General features: G+C 41.6%; 1 protein-coding gene across 2 annotated transcripts in view; it reads right to left on the bottom strand.

The window, feature by feature from the left end:
- Nucleotides 1-23,893, bottom strand: part of plxdc1 (plexin domain containing 1) — a 92,894-nt gene that overhangs the window by 38,768 nt on the left and 30,233 nt on the right. For both annotated transcript variants that reach the window (XM_021565397.2, XM_021565398.2), the window contains exons 3-6: nt 16,698-16,841; nt 16,433-16,502; nt 1,670-1,792; nt 1,294-1,412 (exon numbers count right to left, since the gene is read on the bottom strand). In XM_021565397.2, the coding sequence (XP_021421072.2) occupies nt 1,294-1,412; nt 1,670-1,792; nt 16,433-16,502; nt 16,698-16,841 (456 nt within the window). The remainder of the gene's footprint in view (nt 1-1,293; nt 1,413-1,669; nt 1,793-16,432; nt 16,503-16,697; nt 16,842-23,893) is intronic.

The following is a 23,893-nucleotide window of genomic DNA, read 5'->3' as shown; positions in this document are numbered from 1 at the left end:
CTCACTCAGAGAAAGGGGCATTCAGCTGATGATTTACATAGACGATTGGCTGCTGTTTGCGCAATCGAGACAATAGGTCTTAGTACACAGTCAGCTACTATTGGAACACCTGACATTACTAGGTTTCAGAATAAACACAGTAAAGAGCGTTCTGATTTCCACGCTCATTCAAAGCTCGCCTTTCAGTGGAACGTATAAGAACATTCCAAGATTGCCTAGCACTGTTTCACAGTGCAAACCTGGTCTCTTTCAAAGCATGCCTGAGACTGCTTTAGTAGTCATCCCATTAGGACGTTTGAATATGAGAGGCTTTCAACGCTGGGTCTCTTCTCAAGGTCTGAGCCCAATACGTCACAGACATCTCCATAGGCTGCATGGTAGCACTGCACTCCTGGGGACACCGGAAGTTTCTGTCACAGGGTGCCCAGATGGGCACTGTTTTATCCAGAAAAGTACTCACAACGGACGCATCTCTCTCGGGTTGGGGTGAAACTCACGAGGGCAGAACAGTGTGGGGACCCCATCACCGTTCTACTCACATAAACTGCCTGGAACTCCTTGCAGTGTCCCTAACATTAAAGACATTGCTCCATTTCTGGAGGGTTGTCATGTTCTAGTCAGAACTGTTGTGGCTTACATAAACAGACAAGGGGGACTGCAATCCCCTCACTTATACACACTGGCACACAGACTGATTATGTGGAGCAGTGTGCATCTCCAGTCACTGAGAGCTACTCATATACCAGGAGTACTGAATCTGGGGGCAGATTTACTTTCCAGAGTTCAAGTTGAACTATTCACTTGGACCGTGAATGGTTTAACTTGAACTCTGCCGGGCTTTCCCAAAATGTAATTTGCTAGAGCCTCATCCACCAGGTCCCTATGGCTTTACAATGATGGTGAAAACTTGGAGAAATATTGGGGTTAGGTGGGTTAAAATATTTTAAGAAGCCACAGCGTGCCCAGAGGGACATGTCAAAATGCTGAATTTTGGCAAGTCTTTATTCATATGAAAAAGTCATATTTATTGAATTGTTCATGTGGTCACAATTTCTACATAAAATATCAAAGGGGTGCTAAAGGAACTCATTTCTGGGAAGGTGCTTTTACTGTTCGCGATTCACAAATTATTATTTTGATTCCCATGTTTTAATTCACTGCGATTGAACCGAACCCCAACTATTATAATGTTAGAGCAAATCATTGGATTCGTCAAAATATATGAAGTAGATCATCCGTTTAACAGTAAAAAAAAACAACACCTATTATAGTATATTGTATTAGAAAACTCACCTCTCTGTAGTTGAACGCAATTGTTCCATTGTTATGGAGAGCAGCCTGGAAGGTGAAGGTTCCCTCTGCCTCGCGCCCCTGAAGCCGCACCTTGTCCCATTGCACCACAAACACCTCACCTAGCACAGAGCAAGGGTCAGAGGTCAACATTAAAGGTCACGTAAGGGCTCCCTAAAGGCACCCACAAAAATAAAATCAGCTAAAACCCTAATGAAGACAATTTAGCTGTTGAAACGTTGGTAAAATAAATTATTACACCGGAGCAACTAAAGTGTGCTACTTTTCCTTTTCTTTTCTTAACCCCACACATACACTGCCGCTCCCACTCCCACTCCCACTCCCACACACAAATATAGACATATACCAACACACTCACCATTGTCCATGTACCGCACTGTTGAGTTTTTTGAAAAACTGGGGTCAAAGTTGGCCATGAGGGGGGCGATGTACTGTGTGGCTGTCAGCATGCGATGCGTGATCTCCCCCGTGAAGATGAACCCTTCGAAAGATCAAAAGTTCAAACATCAGAGGCACTGGGAGAAAGTCTTAACTTTCTACATTGTTGTGTCTGGCACTCCAACAAGATGATAAATAAAACAGGAAAACAGGACCCAAAAGTTCAAACGCCAAGAGACTGGAAGAAGCACGCCTGCACGAAAGTCTTACATCATTCTACATTGTTATGTTTGGCACCCCAATGAGATGATAAACAACCCAACAGGACCCGGGGAAGTGATATACGGCCATTTCCTTGTACCACAGAAACCCAGCCATTCTTCACTCTGAAGGGCAGGCGAGGAATCGGAAACGTTATTGGGACTTGATTGTTCAGACGAGAGTTTAGAAAGGACACTTTGGGGACTTTAAAGGCTCAGAGTAGTCACAAATATGATTTTACCTGTGTTTTAAATACAGTGCCTACAGTAAGTATTCATACCCCTTGACTTTTCAAAATGTTGTGTTACAGCCTGAATTTAAACAGATTCAATTGAGATGTTTCACTGGCCTACACACAACACCCCATACTGCCAAAGTGGAATTATGTTTTTAGAAAATGTACACCTTAATAAAAAATGACAAGCTGAAATGTCTTGAGTCAGTAAGTATTCAACCACGTTATGGAAAGCCTAAATACAGTGCCTTGCGAAAGTATTCGGCCCCCTTGAACTTTGCGACCTTTTGCCACATTTCAGGCTTCAAACATAAAGATATAAAACTGTATTTTTTTGGTGAAGAATCAACAACAAGTGGGACACAATCATGAAGTGGAATGACATTTATTGGATATTTCAAACTTTTTTAACAAATCAAAAACTGAAAATACTTTGTAGCGCCACCTTTTGCTGCGATTACAGCTGTAAGTCGCTTGGCGTATGTCTCTATCAGTTTTGCACATCGAGAGACTGACATTTTTTCCCATTCCTCCTTGCAAAACAGCTCGAGCTCAGTGAGGTTGGATGGAGAGCATTTGTGAACAGCAGTTTTCAGTTCTTTCCACAGATTCTCGATTGGATTCAGGTCTGGACTTTGACTTGGCCATTCTAACACCTGGATATGTTTATTTTTGAACCATTCCATTGTAGATTTTGCTTTATGTTTTGGATCATTGTCTTGTTGGAAGACAAATCTCCGTCCCAGTCTCAGGTCTTTTGCAGACTCCATCAGGTTTTCTTCCAGAATGGTCCTGTATTTGGCTCCATCCATCTTCCCATCAATTTTAACCATCTTCCCTGTCCCTGCTGAAGAAAAGCAGGCCCAAACCATGATGCTGCCACCACCATGTTTGACAGTAGGGATGGTGTGTTCAGGGTGATGAGCTGTGTTGCTTTTACGCCAAACATAACATTTTGCATTGTTGCCAAAAAGTTCAATTTTGGTTTCATCTGACCAGAGCACCTTCTTCCACATGTTTGATGTGTCTCCCAGGTGGCTTGTGGCAAACTTTAAACGACACTTTTTATGGATATCTTTAAGAAATGGCTTTCTTCTTGCCACTCTTCCATAAAGGCCAGATTTGTGCAATATACGACTGATTGTTGTCCTATGGACAGAGTCTCCCACCTCAGCTGTAGATCTCTGCAGTTCATCCAGAGTGATCATGGGCCTCTTGGCTGCATCTCTGATCAGTCTTCTCCTTGTATGAGCTGAAAGTTTAGAGGGACGACCAGGTCTTGGTAGATTTGCAGTGGTCTGATACTCCTTCCATTTCAATATTGCACAGTGCTCCTTGGGATGTTTAAAGCTTGGGAAATCTTTTTGTATCCAAATCCGGCTTTAAACTTCTTCACAACAGTATCTCGGACCTGCCTGGTGTGTTCCTTGTTCTTCATGATGCTCTCTGCGCTTTTAACGGACCTCTGAGACTATCACAGTGCAGGTGCATTTATACGGAGACTTGATTACACACAGGTGGATTGTATTTATCATCATTAGTCATTTAGGTCAACATTGGGTCATTCAGAGATCCTCACTGAACTTCTGGAGAGAGTTTGCTGCACTGAAAGTAAAGGGGCTGAATAATTTTGCACCCCCAATTTTTCAGTTTTTGATTTGTTAAAAAAGTTTGAAATATCCAATAAATGTCGTTCCACTTCATGATTGTGTCCCACTTGTTGTTGATTCCTCACAAAAAAATACAGTTTCATATCTTTATGTTTGAAGCCTGAAATGTGGCAAAAGGTTGCAAAGTCTTAACAAGTCACATAATAAGTTGCATGGATTCAGTCATCTCTGTACCCCACACACACAGTTATCTGTAAGGTCCCTCAGTCGAGCAGTGAATTTCAAACTCAGATTCAACCACAAAGACCAGGGAGGTTTTCCAATGCCTCGCAAAGAAGGGCACCTATTGGTAGATGGGTAAAACAAAGTAAACATTGAATATCCCTTTGAGCATGGTGAAGTTATTAATTACACTTTGAATGGTGTATCAATAAACCCAGTCACTACAAATATACAGGCGTCCTTCCAAACTCAGTTGCCAGAGAGGAAGGTAACCCTTCTGGGATTTCACCATGAGGCCAAGGAGTTTAATGACTATAATAGGAGAGAACTGAGTATGAATCAACAACAATGTCACTCCCCAATACTAATCTAAATGACAGAAGCTTGTATAGAATAAAAATATTCCAAAACAAAAATCCTGTTTGCAATAAGGCACTAATGTAAAACTGCAAAAAACATGGCAAAGAAATGTACTTCATGTCCTGGATGAAAAGCGTTATATTTGGGGCAAATCCAACACAACACATCAAATCAAATTTATTTATAAAGCCCTTCTTACATCAGCTGAGTACATCACATCACTGAGTACCACTCTTCATATTTTCAAGCATGGTGGCTGCATCATGTTATGGCTATTCTTGTCATCGGACTAGGGAGTTTCTAGGTTAAAAAGAAACAGAATAAAGCAAAGCATGGGTAAAATACTAGAGGAAGACATGGTTCAGTCTGCTTTCCAACAGACAGTGGGAAACAAATTCACCATTCAGCAGGTTAATAGCCTAAAACACAAGGCCAAACATATACTGGAGTTGCTTATCAAGTCGACATTGAATGTTCCTGAGTGGCCTAGTTACAGTTTTGACTTAAATCGGCTTAAAAATGTTCAAATATTGTACAACCCAGGTGTGAAAAGTTCTTAGACTAAGCTAGAAAGACTTTAATAGCTGCCAAAGGTGACTCTAACATGTATTGACTCATGGGGTTGAATATGTATGTAATCAAGAAACAGTTGAAGTCGGAAGTTTACATACACCTTAGCCAAATACATTTAAACTCAGTTTTTCATAATTCCTGACATTTAATCCTAATAAAAATTCCCTGTCTTAGGTCAGCTAGGATCACCACATTATTTTAAGAATGTGAAACGTCAGAATAATCGAAGAGAGAATGATTTATTTCAGCTTTTATTTCTTTCATCACATTCCCAGCAGTTCAGAAGTTTACAAACTCAATTAGTATTTGGTAGCATTACCTTTAAAATGGTTTAACTTGGGTCAATCCTTTTGGGTAGCCTTCCACAAGCTTCCCACAATAAGTTGGGTGAATTTTGGCCCATTCCCTGTGACAGAGCTGGTGTAACTGAGTCAGGTTTGTCAGCCTCCTTGATTGCAAATGCTTTTTCAGTTCTGCCCACAAATGTTCTATAGGATTGAGGTCAGGGCTTTGTGATGGCCACTCCAAAACATTGACTTTGTTGTCCTTAAGACATTTTGCCACAACTTTGGAAGTGTGCTTGGGGTCATTGTCCATTTGCGACCAAACTTTAATTTCCTGATTGATGTCTTGAGATGTTGCTTCAATATGTCCACATCATTTTCCTTTCCTCTCGATTCTATCTATTTTGTGATGTGCACAAAATAGCAGCAAAGCACCCCCACAACATGATGCTGCCACCGCCGTGCTTCACGGTTGGGATGGTGTTCTTCGGCTTGCAAGCCTCCCCCTTTTTCCTCCAAACATAACAATGGTCATTATGGCCAAACAGTTCTATTTATATTTCATCAGACCAGGGGACATTTCTCCAAAAAGTACGATCTTTGTCCCCATGTGCAGTTGCAAACCGTAGCCTGGCTTTTTTATGGCAGTTTTGGAGCAGTGGCTTCTTTCATGCTGAGCGGCCTTTCAGGTTATGTCGATATAGGACTCGTTTTACTGTGGATATAGATACTTTTGTACCTGTTTCCTCCAGCATCTCCACAAGGTCCTTTGCTGTTGTTCTGGGATTGATTTGCACTTTTCGCACCAAAGTACGTTCGTCTCTAGAAGACAGAATGTGTCTCCTTCCTGAGCGGTATGACGGCTGCGTGGTCCCATGCTGTTTATACTTGCATACTATTGTTTGTACAGATGAACGTGGTACCTTCAGCCATTTGGAAATTGCTCCCAAGGATGAACCAGACTTGTATAGGTCTGAGGTCTGGTCTTGGCTGATTTATTTTGATTTTCCCATGATGTCAAGCAAAGAGGCACTGAGTTTGATGGTAAGCCTTGAAATACATCCACAGGTACACCTCCAATTGACTCAAATTATGTCAATTAGCCTATCAGAAACTTCTAAAGCCATGACATCCTTTTCTGGAACTTTCCAAGCTGTTTAAAGGCACAGTTAACTTAGTGTATTGTAAACTTCTGACCCACTGGAATTGTGATACAGTGAATTTTAATTGAAATAATCTGTCTGTAAACAATTGATGGAAAATGACCTGTGTCATGTACAAAGTATGTCCTAACAAACTTGCCAAAACTATAGTTTGTTAACAAGAAATGTGTGGAATGGTTGAAAAATTATTTTTAATGACTCCAACCTAAGATCTTCCTTGATCTTGCCACCTGACCAAACTGAGCAATCGGGGGAGAAGGGCCTTGGTCAGGGAGGTGACCAAGAACCCAATGATCACAATGACAGAGCTCCAAAGTTCCTCTGTGGAGATGGGAGAACCTTCCAGAAGGACAACCATCTCTGCAGCACTCCAATGATCAGGCCTTTATGGTAGAGTTGGCCAGACAGAAGCCACTCCTCATGAAAAAGCACAACAGCCCGCTTGGAGTTTGCCAAAAGGCACCTAAAGACTCTGACCATGACAAACAAGATTTTCTGGTCTGATGAAACCAATATTAAACTATTTGGCCTGAATACCAAGCGTCAAGTCTGGAGGAAACCTAGCACCATCCCTACGGTGAAGCATGGTGGAGACAGCATCATGCCGTGGGGATGTTTTTCAGCGGCAGGGACTGGGCGGCAAGTCAGGATCGAGGGAAAGATGAACAGAGCTATATATAGAGAGATCCTTGACGAAAACCTGCTCCAGAGCACTCAGACCTCAGACTGGGGCGAAGGGTCACCTTTCAACAGGACAATGACCCTCAGCACATAGCCAAGACAACACAGGAGTGGTTTCGGGACAATGTCCTTGAGTGGTCCAGCCAGAGTCCGAACTTGAACCCAATCGAACATCTCTGGAGAGACCTGAAAATACAGTGGGGAGAACAAGTATTTGACACACTGCCGATTTTGCAGGTTTTCCTACTTACAAAGCATGTAGAGGTCTGTAATTTTTATCCTAAGTACACTTCAACTGTGAGACACGGAATCTAAAACAAAAATTCAGAAAATCACATTGTATGATTTTTAAGTAATTCATTTGCATTTTATTGCATGACATAAGTATTTGATCACCTACCAACCAGTAAGAATTCTGGTTCTCACAGACCTGTTTTCTTTAAGAAGCCCTCCTGTTCTCCACTCATTACCTGTATTAACTGCACCTGTTTGAACTCGTTACCTGTATAAAAGACACCTGTCCACACACTCAATCAAACAGACTACAACCGCTCCACAATGGCCAAGACCAGAGAGCTGTGTAAGGACATAAGGGTTCAATTGTAGACCTGCACGAGGCTGGGATGGGCTACAGGACAATAGGCAAGCAGCTTGGTGAGAAGGCAACAACTGTTGGCGCAATTATTAGAAAATGGAAGAAGTTCAAGATGACGGTCAATCACCCTCAGTCTGGGGTTCCATGCAAGATCTCACCTTATGGGGCATCAATGATCATGAGGAAGGTGAGGGATCAGCCCAGAACTACACGGCAGGACCTGGTCAATGACCTGAAGAGAGCTGGGACCACAGTCTCAAAGAAAACCATTAGTAACACACTACGCCGTCATGGATTAAAATCCTGCAGCGCACGCAAGGTCCCCCTGCTCAAGCCAGCGCATGTCCAGGCCCGTCTGAAGTTTGCCAATGACCATCTGGATGATTCAGAGGAGGAATGGGAGAAGGTCATGTGGTCTGATGAGGCAAAAATAGAGCTTTTTGGTCTAAACTCCACTCGCCATTTTTGGAGGAAGAAGAAGGATCAGTACAACCCCAAGAACACCATCCCAACCTTGAAGCATGGAGGTGGAAACCTCATTCTTTGGGGATGCTTTTCTACAAAGGGGACAGGACGACTGCACCATATTGAGGGGAGGATGGACGTGGCCATTTATCGCGCGATCTTGGCCAACAACCTCCTTCCCTCAGTAAAAGCATTGAAGATTGGTCGTGGCTGGGTCTTCCAGCATGACAATGACCCAAAACACACAGCCAGGGCAACTAAGGAGTGGCTCCGTAAGAAGCATCTCAAGGTCCTGGAGTGGCCTAGCCAGTCTCCAGGCCTGAACCCAATAGAACATCTTTGGAGGGAGCTGAAAGTCCGTATTGCCCAGCGACAGCCCCGAAACCTGAAGGGTCTAGAGAAGGTCTGTATGGAGGAGTGGGCCAAAATCCCTGCTGCAGTGTGTGCAAAACGTATGATCTCTGTAATTGCAAACAAAGGTTTCTGTACCAAATATTAAGTTCTGCTTTTCTGATGTCTTAAATACTTACGTCATGCAATAAAATGCTAATTAATTACTTAAAAATCATACAATGTGATTTTCTGGATTTTTTTCTGTCTCTCACAGTTGAAGTGTACCTATGATAAAAATTACAGACCTCTACATGCTTTGTAAGTAGGAAAACCTGCAAAATCGGCAGTGTATCATATACTTGTCCTCCCCACTCTAGCTGTGCAGCGACGCTCCCCATCCAACCTGGCAGCGCTTGAGTGGATTTGCAGAGAAGAACGGGAGAAACTCTCCAAATACAGGTGTGCTTAACTTGTAGCGTCATACCTAAGAATACTTTTCTTCAACAATGTACTGAGTAAAGGGTCTGAAAGCGTATGTAAATACAATGATTAAGTTGTTTATTTTTAATACGTTTGCAAAAATATCTAAAAAACAGTTTTGCTTATTATGGGGTATTGTATGGTACAGTATATTGATGAGGAAAAAAACAATTGAATCAATTTTAGGATTAAGGCAAGCGTTCTGAATACTTTCCGAATGCTCTGTACCAATTGTCAAGGTTTTGTTTTTTATTTCAAAAAGGAATAGATGCTAATTTTCAAATTCATGACCTTTTAGATGTATATTCATGATTTTCACTGTATGTGAATTGTGAAGTTTTTAGCTTATTTGAGTAGAAGCTATATATAAGAAAAGCTGGATGTGTTATTTATCTGAAAGCAATCAGATATAGACGTTCATTGTCTTTGTATTATTTACTAAACTAAGGCAAATATGGCTGATATTTTCAGGACCTTGTCTTTCAAAGATAATTTGTAAAAATCCAAATAACTTCACAGATCTTCAACATAAAGGGTTTAAACCCTGTTTCCCATGCTTGTTCAATGAACCATAAACAATTAATGAACATGCACCTGTGGAACGGTCATTAAGACACTAACAGCTTACAGACGGTAGGCAATTAAGGTCACAGTTATGAAAACCTAGGGCACTAAAGAGGCCTTTCTACTGACTCTGAAAAACACCAAAAGAAAGATGCCCAGGGTCCCTGCTCATCATTGTGAACGTGCCTTAGGCATGCTGCAAGGAGGCATGGAGACTGTAAATGTGGCCAGGGCAATAAATTGCAATGTCCGTATTGTGAGACGCCTAAGACAGTGCTACAGGGAGACAGGACGGACAGCTGATTGTCCTCGCAGTGGCAGACCACGTGAAACAACACCTGCACAGGATCGGTACATCTGAACATCACACCTGCGGGACAGGTACAGGATGGCAACAACAACTGTTGTAAGGCAGGTCCTCACCAGACATCACCGGCAACAACGTCGCCTATGGGCACAAACCCACCGTCGCTGGATCAGATAGGACTGGCAAAAAGTGCTTTTCACTGACGAGTCACGGTTTTGTATCACCGTGAGGGATGGTCAGAATCGCGTTTATCGTTGAAGGAATGAACGTTAAACCAAGGTCTTTACTCTGGATCCGGATCGATTTGGAGGTGGAGGGTCCGTCCTGGTCTGTGGCGGTGTGTCACAGCATCATTTGACTGAGCTTGTTGTCATTGCAGGCAATCTCAACGCTGTGCATTACAGGGAAGACATCCTCCCGCATGTGGTACCCTTCCTGCAGGCTCATCTTGACAAGACCCTATAGCATGACAATGCCACCAGCCATACTGCTCGTTCTGTGCGTGATTTCCTGCAAGACAGGAATGTCAGTGTTCTGTCATGGCTAGTGAAGAGCCCGGATCTCAATCCCATTGAGCACGTCTGGGATCGGAAGGTGAGGGCTAGGGCCATTCCCCCCATGTCCGGGAACTTGCAGGTGCCTTGGTGGATGTGTGGGGTAACATCTCAGAGGAAGAACAGGCAAATCTGGTGCAGTCCACGAGGAGGAGATGCACTGCAGTACTTAATGAAGCTGGTGGCCACACCAGATACTGACTGTTACTTTTGATTTTGACCCCCCCTTTGTTCAGGGACACATTATTCAATTTCTGTTTGTCACATGTCTGTGGAACTTGTTCAGTTTATCTCTGTTTTTGAATCTTAAGTTCATACAAATATTTACACATGTTAAGTTTGCGGAAAATAAACACAGTTGACAGTGAGAGGACGTTTCTTTTTTTGCTGAGTTTACATTGTAGAAGAATAGTGAAGACATCAAAACTATGAAATAACACACATGGAATCATCTGGTAACCAAAAAAGTGTTCTTTTTTTCTCTCAACCTTCTTCACCTGGATTGCTTTTCCAATAGTCTTTAAGGAGTTCCCACATTAAAAAAAAAGTATTTGTCAGGGTTTGTAATTAATTAATTTGCAAATTATGGTGGAAAATAAGTATTTGATCAATAACAGAAGTTTCTCAGTACTTTGTTATATACCCTTTGTTGGCAATGACAGAGGTCAAACGTTTTTTGTAAGTCTTCACAAGGTTTTCACACACTGTTGCTGGTATTTTGGCCCATTCTTCCATGCAGATCTCCTCTAGAGCAGTGATGTTTGGGGATGTTGCTGGGCAACACGAACTTTCAACTCCCTCCAAAGATTTTCTATGGGGTTGAGATCTGTAGACTGGCTAGGCCAATCCAGGACCTTGAAATGCTTCTTACGAAGCCACTCCTTCGTTGCCCAGGCGGTGTGTTTGGGATCTTTGCCATGCTGAAAGACCCAGCCACGTTTCATCCTCAATGCCCTTGCTGATGGAAGGAGGTTAATAATAATAATTACTCCCACAGTTGATTTCTTCAAACCAAGCTGCTTACCTATTGCAGATTCAGTCTTCCCAGCCTGGTGCAGGTCTACAATTTTGTTTCTGGTATAGCTCTTTGGTCTTGGCCATAGTGGAGTTTGGAGTGTGACTGTTTGAGGTTGTGGACAGGTGTCTTTTATACTGATAACAAGTTCAAACAGGTGCCATTAATACAGGTAACGAGTGGAGGACAGAGGAGCCTCTTAAAGAAGAAGTTACAGGTCTGTGAGAGCCAGAAATCTTGCTTGTTTGTAGGTGACCAAATACTTATTTTCCACCATAATTTGCAAATAAATTCATAAAAAATCCTCCAATGTGATTTTCTGGATTTTTTTCTTCTCATTTTGTCTGTCATAGTTGAAGTGTACATATGATGAAAATTACAGGCCTCTCTCATCTTTTTAAGTGGGAGAACTTGCACAATTGGTGGCTGACTAAATACTTTTTTGCCCCACTGCATGCTGAGCACTTGTTGGCTTCTTTTCCATCACTTTGCGGTCCAACTCATCCCAAACCATCTCAATTGGGTTGAGGTCGGGTGATTGTGGAGACCAGAACATCTGAAGCTGGTTGAGAGAATGCCAAGAGTGTGCAAAGCTGTCATCAAGGCAAAGGGTGGCTATTTTGAAGAATATGAAATACAATTTGATTTGTTTAACACTTTTTTTGTTTACTACATGATTCCAAATGTGTTATTTCATAGTTTTGATGTCTTCACTGTTATTCTACAATGTAGAAAATTGTAAAACTAAAGAAAAACCCTTGAATGAGTAGGTGTGTCAACTTTTGACTGGTACTGTATGTTTCTAACTTTGGAATATGGCCAACTTTTGCAGCTGTAGCATCTTTTGGACAGTAATATCAAATCTAATTTTATTGGTCACATACCCATGATTAGCAGATGTTTTTCCGAGTGTAGCGAAATGCTTGTGCTTCTAGTTCTGACAGTGCAGCAATTACTAACAATTCCACAACAACTACCTAATAGACACAAATCTAAGTAAAGAAATGTAATAAGAATACATACATATAAATATATGGATGAGCATTGACAGACAAGATCCAATAAATGGTATATAATGCAACATATGAGTTGATTAATGCAAGAAATGTGAACATTATTAAAGTGACGAGTGATCCATTTAGTGGCCAATGATTTCAAGTCTGTATGAGACATCAGCCTCTCTGTGTTAGTGATTGCTGTTTAACAGTCGGATTGCCTTGATATAGAAGCTGTTTTTCAGTCTCTCGGACCCAGCTTCGATGCACATGTACTGACCTCACCTCCTGGATGGTAGCGGGGTGAACAGGTAGTGGCTCGGATGGTTGTTGTCCTTGATGATCTTTTTGGCCTTCCTGTGACATCGGGTTTTGTAGGTGTCCTGGTGGGCAGTTAGTTTGCACCTGGTAATGCGTTGTGTAGACCACACCACCCTCTGGAGAGCCTTGCAGTTGTGGGAGGTGCAGTTGCTGTACCAGGAGGTGATACAGCCCAACAGGATGCTCTCAATTGTACATCTGTCAAAGTTTGTGAGGGTTTTAGGTGACAAGCAACATTTCTTCAGCCTCCTGAGGTTGAAGTGGTGCTGTTGCGCCTTCTTTACCGCACTGTCTGTGTGGGTGGACCATTTCAGTTTGTCTGTGATGTGTACGCCCGAGGAACTTAAAACTTTCCACCTCTTCCACTGCTTTCCCGTCGATGTGGATATTGGGGTGCTCCCTCTGCTGTTTCCTGAAGTCCACTATCATCTCCTTTGTTTTGACGACATTGAGTGAGAAGTTGTTTTCCTGACATCACACTCTGAGTGCCCTCACCTTCTCCCTGTAGGCTGTCTCGTAGTTGTTGGTAATCAAGCCTACTACTCTTGTGTCATCTGCAAACTTGATTGAGTTGGAGGCGTGCATGGCCATGCAGTCATGGGTGAACAGGGAGTACAGGAGGGGGCTGAGCACACACCCTTGTGGGGCCCCAGTGTTGAGGATCAACGAAGTGGAGATGTTGTTGACCCATGCTTATCTATAGTCAATGAACAGCCTTCTTACATAGGTATTCCTCTTGTCCAGATGGGATAGGGCAGTGTGCAGTGTGATGGCAATTGCAGCATCTGTGGACCTAAATTTGGGCGGTAAGCAAATTGAAGTGGGTCTAGGGTTACTGGTAAGGTGGAGGTGTTCCTTGACTAGTATCTCAAAGCACTTCATGATAACAGAAGTGAGTGGTACGAGGCAATAGTCATTTAGTTCAGTTACCTTTGCCTCCTTAGGTACAGGAACATCTTGAAGCATGTGGGGACAGCAGACTGGGATAGTGAGAGATTGAATATGTCCGTAAACACACCAGCCAGCTGGTCTGCGCATGCTCTGAGGACGTGCCTAGGGATGCCGTCTGGGCCGGCATCCATGCGAGGGTTAACACGTTTAAATGTCTTACTCTTGTCAGCCCCGGAGAAGGAGAGTCCACAGTGCTTGGTAGCGGGCCATGTTGGTGGCATTGTATTATTCTCAAAACGGGCAAAAAAGGTGTTTTGTTTGTCTGGAAGCAAGGCATCGGTGTCCGTGTTATGGCTGGTTTTCCTTTTGTAGTCCGTAATTGTCTGTAGCCCCTGCCACATATGTCTCGTGTCTGAGCCGTTGAATTGCGACTCCACTTTGTCTCTATACTGACATTTTGCTTGTTTGATTGCCTTGCGGAGGGAATAACTACACTGTATTCACCCATATTCCCTTTCCCTTTATAGTCACCTTTCCATGGTTAAATGCGACAGTTCGCGCTTTCAGGTTTGTGCGAATGCCGCCATCTATCCACAGTTTCTTGTTAGGGTAGGTTTTAATTGTCACGGTAGGTGCAACATCTCTTGTACACTCCTATGTACAGTACGATGTCAAAAGTAGCCTGTTGTTCTGTACTGTGGCTTGCATAGTGACAAATAAAACAATAAGACAGTTTTACCTGAAAAGCCTTTCATTCCAAGAATATAGAAATTATTGAAATTGTCAAATATATCGAAAACCTTCTCATAGTTTCAGAGGAGGAACTGCATAATGTGAATGAATTAGTAATGGTGCCATAAATCACACATCCCTGTAATTCGGAGGCTTTGGGTCTGTAGCGGCTAACTCAATGGTTACCATTTTCAATCTTAATACAGTGCCTTGCGAAAGTATTCGGCCCCCTTGAACTTTGCGACCTTTTGCCACATTTCAGGCTTCAAACATAAAGATATAAAACTGTATTTTTATGTGAAGAATCAACAACAAGTGGGACACAATCATGAAGTGGAATGACATTTATTGGATATTTCAAACTTTTTTAACAAATCAAAAACTGAAAAATTGGGCGTGCAAAATCATTCAGCCCCTTTACTTTCAGTGCAGCAAACTCTCTCCAGAAGTTCAGGGAGGATCTTTGAATGATCCAATGTTGACCTAAATGACTAATGATGATAAATACAATCCACCTGTGTGTAATCAAGTCTCCGTATAAATGCACCAGCACTGTGATAGTCTCAGAGGTCCGTTAAAAGCGCAGAGAGCATCATGAAGAACAAGGAACACACCAGGCAGGTCCGAGATACTGTTGTGAAGAAGTTTAAAGCCGGATTTGGATACAAAAATATTTCCTAAGCTTTAAACATCCCAAGGAGCACTGTGCAAGCGATAATATTGAAATGGAAGGAGTATCAGACCACTGCAAATCTACCAAGACCTGGCCGTCCCTCTAAACTTTCAGCTCATACAAGGAGAAGACTGATCAGAGATGCAGCCAAGAGGCCCATGATCACTCTGGATGAACTGCAGAGATCTACAGCTGAGGTGGGAGACTCTGTCCATAGGACAACAATCAGTCGTATATTGCACAAATCTGGCCTTTATGGAAGAGTGGCAAGAAGAAAGCCATTTCTTAAAGATATCCATAAAAAGTGTTGTTTAAAGTTTGCCACAAGCAACCTGGGAGACACACCAAACATGTGGAAGAAGGTGCTCTGGTCAGATGAAACCAAAATTAAACTTTTTGGCAACAATGCAAAACGTTATGTTTGGCGTAAAAGCAACACAGCTGAACACACCATCCCCACTGTCAAACATGCGGTGGCAGCATCATGGTTTGGGCCTGCTTTTCTTCAGCAGGGACAGGGAAGATGGTTAAAATTGATGGGAAGATGGATGGAGCCAAATACAGGACCATTCTGGAAGAAAACCTGATGGAGTCTGCAAAAGACCTGAGTCTGGGACGGAGATTTGTCTTCCAACAAGACAATGATCCAAAACATAAAGCAAAATCTACAATGGAATGGTTCAAAAATAAACATGTCCAGGTGTTAGAATGGCCAAGTCAAAGTCCAGACCTGAATCCAATCGAGAATCTGTGGAAAGAACTGAAAACTGCTGTTCACAAATGCTCTCCATCCAACCTCACTGAGCTCGAGCTGTTTTGCAAGAAGGAATGGGAAAAAATGTCAGTCTCTCGATGTGCAAAACTGATAGAGACATACCCCAAGCGACTTACAGCTGTAATCGCAGCAAAAGGTGGCGCTACAAAGTATTTACTTAAGGGGGCTGAATAATTTTGCACGCACAATTTTTCAGTTTTTGATTTGTTAAAAAAGTTTGAAATATCCAATAAATGTCGTTCCACTTCATGATTGTGTCCCACTTGTTGTTGATTCTTCAAAAAAATACAGTTTTATCTTTATGTTTGAAGCCTGAAATGTGGCAAAAGGTCGCAAAGTTCAAGGGGGCCGAATACTTTCGCAAGGCACTGTATTTCATTATGAAAAGCGATTTAGAATTCCATTTATCTGGAACCTACTCTGGAAATGGGATAAGCAGAGCGCTAATAGCTTCTCTTGCTTAAAGTGTACCTTGTAGGAAACAAAACAATTGGGGCCCAATTTGAAGGGTTTAAGAATATATCTGTGTGGCAACAGTCTAGTTTTTCAATACATAATAATGTGATACTGTTGGATGTGTTCGCATAGAAGCATTTACCGCATAGTGAAGAGACGGCTAGTTTGGACAGTTTTAGTAATATAAATTCAGTTTACCTCCTGTTGCTATGGTGATTTGTCTCAGGTAGTGTCCATAGAAGGGGAAGTCAAAGGAGAGAGCCACACGCTAGGAGGAGCATATATCATATCAGACAGCATGTCAGTCATGATGGCAATGTCATGGTGTCAAAGACTGCATGCAGGCTTATGTACAGTATCGTTTCTGTGCTCTTGTGTACGTCTCATTCTCCCACCAACTCTAACCACTTTCCATCTGTATGTGTATAGTGTGTGTGAGTGTGCGCATGCGTGCATGTCTCACCGCTGCCTGCCGGTGTGTGTTGGACAGGATGCCGTGCACTCTGACTTTGCTCTGTTGCACAGCATTTAGGTCTACCCAGAGTTCCTCCATCCGTCTGTCTCCTGGCCCGTAACTCCTCCACCTGTAGTACCTCTGAGAGTCCTCCTGAGAGAGAGGGCGCTGATTAGCACGGAAAGCTTTTCCAGAGTTTCAGTGAATTCACTGGTCAATTGCCCAAGGCCTTGATTTGGTCAAAATTGACTTTGACTACATCACCATAATGCATTTATTACACATCTATAAGCATTTCATCAACGTGATAACATGTTCCAACTGCATTATTAAAGGTTAATGAAATATATCCATAGCATATGTATAGCGCACTCATGTTATGCAAAGCTCATATTTAGGTATCTTAAAAACTTCTTAGGGCTGCAATCCCGTTAACGGGATGATATGACAACAGCCAGTGAAAGTGCAGACGCCAAATTCAAAACAACAGAAATCTCATAATTACAATTCCTCAAACATACATGCATTTTATACCGTTTTAAAGGTCATCTGGTTGTTAATCCCACCACAGTGTCCGATTTCAAATAGGCTTTACAGCGAAAGCACCACAAACGATTATGTTAGGTCACCACCAAGCCAAAGAAAAACTCTGCCATTTTTCTAGCCAAAGAGAGGAGTCACAAAAAATAAATAGAGATAAAATTAATCACTAACCTTTGATGATCATCAGATGACACTCAAAGGACTTCCTGTTACACAATACATGTATGTTTTGTTTGATAAAGTTAAAATCTGTGTCTAGAGAAGCAATGGAACGCAGTACGATATCATGTGGCCAGGAAATGGCTCTCTGCCAGTAACCTGACTCAGCTCTTATTCAGGCCCACAACACAGTAGAAGCCTCATTCAAGTTTCTAAAGACGGTTGACATCTAGTGGAAGCCCTAGGAAGTGCAACTTCATTCATATCCCACTGTGATTTCAGTAGGGCCTGGGTTGGAAATCAACCAACCTCAGATTTCTCACTTCCTGTTTGGATTTCTTCTCAGATTTTTGCCTGCCATAGGAGTTATGTTATACTCACAGACATCATTCAAAGTGTTTTCTATCCAATACTAATAATAATATGCATATATTAGCAACTGAGACTGAGGAGCAGGCCGTTTACTCTGGGCACCTCTGGGCACCTTTCATCCAAGCTACTCAATACTGCCCCTGCAGCCATAAGATGTTAATAGATGCATCATTACAATGACAGCATAGTGTCATCATTATGGATGTTCTCAAAAGTGTGCTTCTGCTATACCATTGTTAGTGAATATGCAAAAAGGCCAAACGATGACTTGAAAATTATGCTGATATACAGTGCATTCGGTCATTTTCCTGTTGGAAGGTGAACTTTCACCCCAGTCTGAGAGACAGGATTGAGGTAAAGATGAACCTAGCAAAGTACAGAGAGATCCTTGATCAGAACATGCTCCAGAGCGCTCAGGACCTCAGACTGGGGCAAAGGTTCACGTTCCAACAGGACAACGACCCTAAGCACACAGCTAAGACAACACAGGAGTGGCTTCTGGACAAGTCTCTGGATGTCCTTGAGTGGTCCAGCCACAGCATGGACTTGAACCCGATAGAAACACCTCTGGAGAGCCCTGAAAAAAGCTTTGCAGTGACGCTCCCCATTCAACCTGACAGAGCTTGAGAAGATCTGCAGAGAATGGGAGAAGCTCCACAAATGCAGGTGTGCCAAGTTTGTAGCGTCATAATGCTGTTATCGCTTCCAAAGGTGCTTCAAAGTACTGAGTAAAGGGTCTGAATGCTTAAGTAAATGTAACATTTCTGGGTTTAAAAAAATACTTCTACATTTCTAAACATTTCTAAAAACCTGTGTTTTCTTTGTCAAAAACAAATACATTTTAGACTAAGTGTGTAACTTAACAAAATGTGGACAAAGTCAAGGGGTTTGAATAGATTCCGAAGGCACTGTATATTGTCCTGTATAAAACAGGATCAAATTAAGACACAGAAATCAGTTGCTTTCGTTTTGACAGCAGAGGAGTGGTTAAAGGCAACTGCACTTCCTGATTTGGCCTTGTTTTTGATTTGATTCATTAACTTCTTATGGATAGGGGGCAGTATTCGGACGTTCGAATGACTGACATGCCCAAAGTAAACTGCCTGTTACTCAGGCCCAGAAGCTAGAATATGCATATATATTTATATATATTATATGATTGATAGTATTGGATATAAATATATATAATTATATCATTGGTAGTATTGGATAGGAAACACAAGTTTCTAAAACTGTTAAAATAATGTCTGTGAGTATAACAGAACTGATATGGCAGGCGAAAACCCGAGGAGAATCCATCCGGAATTTTTTTATTTTGAGTTGACCACCCATTGAAATGCCTGTCTATGGGAAAATCAAAGGAAATCCTCCCAGATTGCAGTTCCTCTGGATTCCACTAGATGTCAACAGTCTTTAGAAAGGGTTTCAGGCTTGTTCTTTGAAAAATTAGCTAGAATTGGTAGTTTTTCAAGGTGGCTCTTATTTTGACTGTAGTGTTGTGGCGCACGTGGATGAGCGCGCACTTCGTTATTTATCTCCGGTATTGAACATACAATTCTCCGTCTTAAATTTTATAGTTTATTTACATATTAGGGGATTGATTAGAAACGTTGTTTGACTTGTTTGAACAAAGTTTATTGGTAACTTTTGGGATTCCTTTGTATGCATTTTGAATGAGTGGAAAAGGTGGATTACTGAATCAAGCACGCCAACTAAACTGACTTTTTTGGAATATAAAGAAGAACTTTATCGAACAAAACGACCATTTGTTATGTAGCTGGGACCCTTGCGATTGCAAACAGAAGAAGATCTTCAAAGGTAAGTGATTTATTTTATCGCTATTTCTGACTTTTGTGATGCCTCTGCTGGTTTGGGAAAGTTTTTAATGCTTTTGTAAGCGGGTCGCTGTCCTCAGATAATCGTACGGTGTGCTTTCGTCGTAAAGCCTTTTTGAAATCTGACAAAGCGGCTGGATTAACAAGAAGTTAACCTTTTAAATGTATGACATGTATTTTCATGAATGTTTAATATTATGATTTTTGTATTTTGAATTTTGCTCTCTGCAATTTCACTGGATGTTGGCGAGGTGGGTCACTAGTGTCCCACCTAGCCCAAAGAGGTTTTAAAGACATTTTCCAATACTTTGGGAACGTTCGGCTGGATGTGTGAGTGTGTAGTTCATACATGCATAATCTATGTGCAGAATTACTGTCTCATCTCAATTAACCACGAAAACCCTAGTTTGAAAGTAACTTTTCTTGAAGCTGTGCTGCGCCATTTTCCCTACATTTCCCCCCACGTGGGCCAGCCCTCTAGCAATTCGAGTTCTAGACAATGAGCTTCAGCCCCTCGCATTTGAGTGACAGCAATCAAGATGCCTGCCCAGCGTTATCCAATGAGGTTACAGGGCGGGCCCAACAGCTCAGTGGACATAGCAGACAGAGAGCAATAATGTGGTGCACATAACCGCACATATGTGATGTAGTACCCAATGTTCTGGGGGAACACTTTTGGCCTGTGCTTGCGACTTTCAGAACAAAAAAAATGTACCCTTATGATTCAACCCTGTGGGGATTTTAATGCACTATTGACCTAAGTGAGGAGGAGGAAAAGGGCTGGTACAGGCTATACAGTGTATACAAAGTACCTGAGAATCTCTTAGAAATGCTTGCGGCCATGACTGAATTCAGACCTGAGTTGGTTTTGATGTGTGGTTTGATGTGCTTGTTCAATGGTGGGAAGAGTTAGCCAAATTATTTAACTAATTAGCTTCAGCCGGCTGGTGTGCGACCGTTGCAAAGTTGGTTTGACTTTGGATTGCCTATCTCCGTGGCTAGTTAGGGACCATCAGTGAATTACACAATGTAGATGACAATATTTTCTTGTTTTCATCCTTTTAGTTCTCATTAAATGCTTTCAATATTTTATTTGAATTTCTACAATTTATAGTTGGTTTTAGGTTTAAGTCATTGAAGTTTGGAGCTATGTCAATTTTAACATGAAGCTATGCTAATGTCGTACATCAGTACTTCCCAGGAGAGGCATTTGTTTTTAATTTGTTTATCAAAATGCGTTTTTGTTTTGCCAGAAATGCCTTCTGGAATATGCAAACTGACATGTACCTTAACGAACTTGTACGCCATCTGTAAATACAAATAAAATGGTTAAATTACGAGTCTAGTTGGTTTAGACACGGAAAAAGACAGGAACCTTCCCGCTAGCCATGATTGTCTGAGATAATGGATGGACTGGACATGCCAAGCAATGAGTTCAGATTAGTCTGCCACATAGCATGATTCTGTCTATAACATGAGCTGCTCAGCATGTGTAGATAATCCTTGCTTTTGCCATGGATTACTGCAAAAGTGTTGCTACTGCTCTTAACATTCCTGTCCTGAATTTAGCAGGCACTATCGACAAAGATTAGTGGGAAAAAGTTGTGATGGACTACTTTCTGCACACGGTCAGTGTGAACCGGAGAGACTTGACACAACACGGGCCAAACAAGCTGTACAAACAAAACATAGTTAAAGGGTTCTAGTCTGCTGTGAAACGTTCATCTATGTATATGGGTAAGAGTTTAGCTACATTTTCAAATATTACACGTTTCTTTTTCATTGCAAATTAAAGCGTACTGTTCGCTAGCTAGCAAACGTTACGTGTGTGATCTATGCAGTAATATTATTTGTATCTCAGAAAGCCATTTGCACTGCTAGTTATAGCCTAATATTAGCTAGCTATCTAAAATTGAACCTAGTTGGTTAACTTTAGCTACCTGCAGATTGATACTACAGCATTTCATGTATGGTGGCTAGCTATGAAAATCAGTTTGTATTGCTATTAGTATGGGTTGGGATTATGGTTCATTGTTTAGCTAGCTAGATAACGTTACATGTCTAAACAAAAGACTACACTTCGCTAGATGATTACTCATCAAGTTAGCCAGGTGTGTCTGGGGATGATTACAGCCATCTATTGTATTTCACAAACATGTGTACACGCCTAGACAATAGTGACCCATCCACTTAGCTAGATGTGGCTGGGGGGTGGTTATAGCATTTCTTTCACATGACCCATCAATTTAGACAAGTGTGTCTGGTAGGGGTGCGCCGACATATCTATATTCGTATCCGTAAATTGACAGTTGAATCGGATTATACTCTTGATCGGGGAAAAAACAAGTGCTTTAATATGCCTAAATAGATGTTGGCAAAACACCTCCCTGCATGTTCTCACTGCAAAAAAAGCTGCAGATTAAGAGCAGTGTGCGGAGGGGTGGGTTTGTATGTGTGTCTGTCCTCAATTTGCAGCAGGCAGACAAGTTTGCTGTCACTCAGTCAGAATGTGCATTAGCGTTTAATCTTTCCCAAACCCTTGCCCCACTTGTTAGATATTATGCTCATTGAATACAAATGTCCTCGCCATGTTGATTTATCATAGTAACAGGCAGCAGCAATCTAAATGATCAGATCGAAAACATGCGAGGAAAAGTGTTTGGATGAAATTATGAAGCGAGTGGGCGGAGAAATACAGCTTCACTCTATCCAATCAGAACAGCAAGTTCAACATACAGCCCGCCCTTCTCTTTTGACAGACAAACTAGCCAGTTGAGTTATTTAGACCACGCATATGAGTGACTCAAAGACAAAATAGTTTGATTTAAAAAACTCTCACAAGTAAGAAACATGCTTGCTGGCACCCCAAAAAACATATTTTTTCTGATCATAGATAATTACAAAAAAATACTCTGATCATAATTGTATCCAGAAAATTGCCCATATCCGTTACGATACTCGTTTGTCGGACTACTCGGCACACCCCTAGTGTCTGGATACGCATCACCTAATAATGATAAAATATTTATACTATATTTTTATCTGGACACTTTATATTTTTAATAGTGCTGCTATGCAAATATACAAGTAACTATTTCACTGTATCGTTTACACCTTCTGCATCCTGTGCGCGTGACATAAAATGATTTTATTTGATATAGTGTGTGTTTACTAGAGACGTTAATGTGAAGAACAACATAACCTGCACCAAAGTCAGATTAGAATATAGGCCAAGGATTAGATCAGGTGTATTTTTGCCTGGAGTTTCTCCTTATTGTAGGCTACTACTTTCAGTCTTGAAATCTTTGGTTCTTTACTACACCACCTTACTCACTCTGTTTAGCACATGTGAATCCTTAAAGAGATTGGGTGGGTTTAAGACTTAAGAGGGTGTGAACGATGCACAATAGTTGTAAACAAAGAAGAGCTCTCCAGTAGGTGTACCAAAACATTCAAGGGCCATTTGCTCAAAAGTGGGGTTACACGTTCAACTTTCAATGCAGAATTACTTTCCTATTGTTCCTCAACTACAGTGTATGATATACAATTTTGTAGTTTTGAGTCTCTACTTTTATCTAATGTAAAAAGAAAAACACAATTCAATTATTTTGCTGCATAAGACATATTGTCCCATGTACATTCTGTAATTTACAGATGGTCCCTAGCTAGCCCCATAGGGATATCCAAAGTAACCCAAATTTATCACAGGCATTATAATCGGGTCATGTGCAACTGCACTCTGCATTGATGATTCCTTGTGTGCTGCCAACCATGGGCGTGTGGGCAGGATTGAAACAAACCCAACCTCCATTTACGTTGTGATGCAGTCAAGCATTTCGCAACACCCGCAATAACATCTGCTAAACACGTGTATGTGACCAATAAATTTGATTACCACAAGTCTCACAAAATTCAGTTTTGGACGAGCCTGACTATGACCAAAATTAAACTATTCACAATTTGTCAATTTTGACAGTATAATAAACGTTTGACTCATATACACTGAGCATACCAAATATTAGGAACACCTTCCTAATAGTTAGTGGCAAGTGACATCAATAAGGGACCATAGCTTTCACCTGCACAGTCTGTCATGCAAAGAGCAGGTGTTCTTAATGTTTGAGTACTCAGTGTATATGCTTTTATCCGAAGCGAAGTAGTCATTCATGCATACATGCATACACCCACACGAATGGCTGTTCCTGGGTATCAAGTCCATTACCCTGGCATTACAAGTGCCATGCTCTACCAATCTTTGTCAAATCTACTCAAGAAAAGTCTAACTGAAAAATGTCA

The sequence above is a fragment of the Oncorhynchus mykiss genome, chromosome 16 (assembly GCF_013265735.2).
Source record: "Oncorhynchus mykiss isolate Arlee chromosome 16, USDA_OmykA_1.1, whole genome shotgun sequence".
NCBI classification, from domain to species: domain Eukaryota; kingdom Metazoa; phylum Chordata; class Actinopteri; order Salmoniformes; family Salmonidae; genus Oncorhynchus; species Oncorhynchus mykiss.
This window is presented reverse-complemented; position numbering and strand designations above follow the sequence as displayed.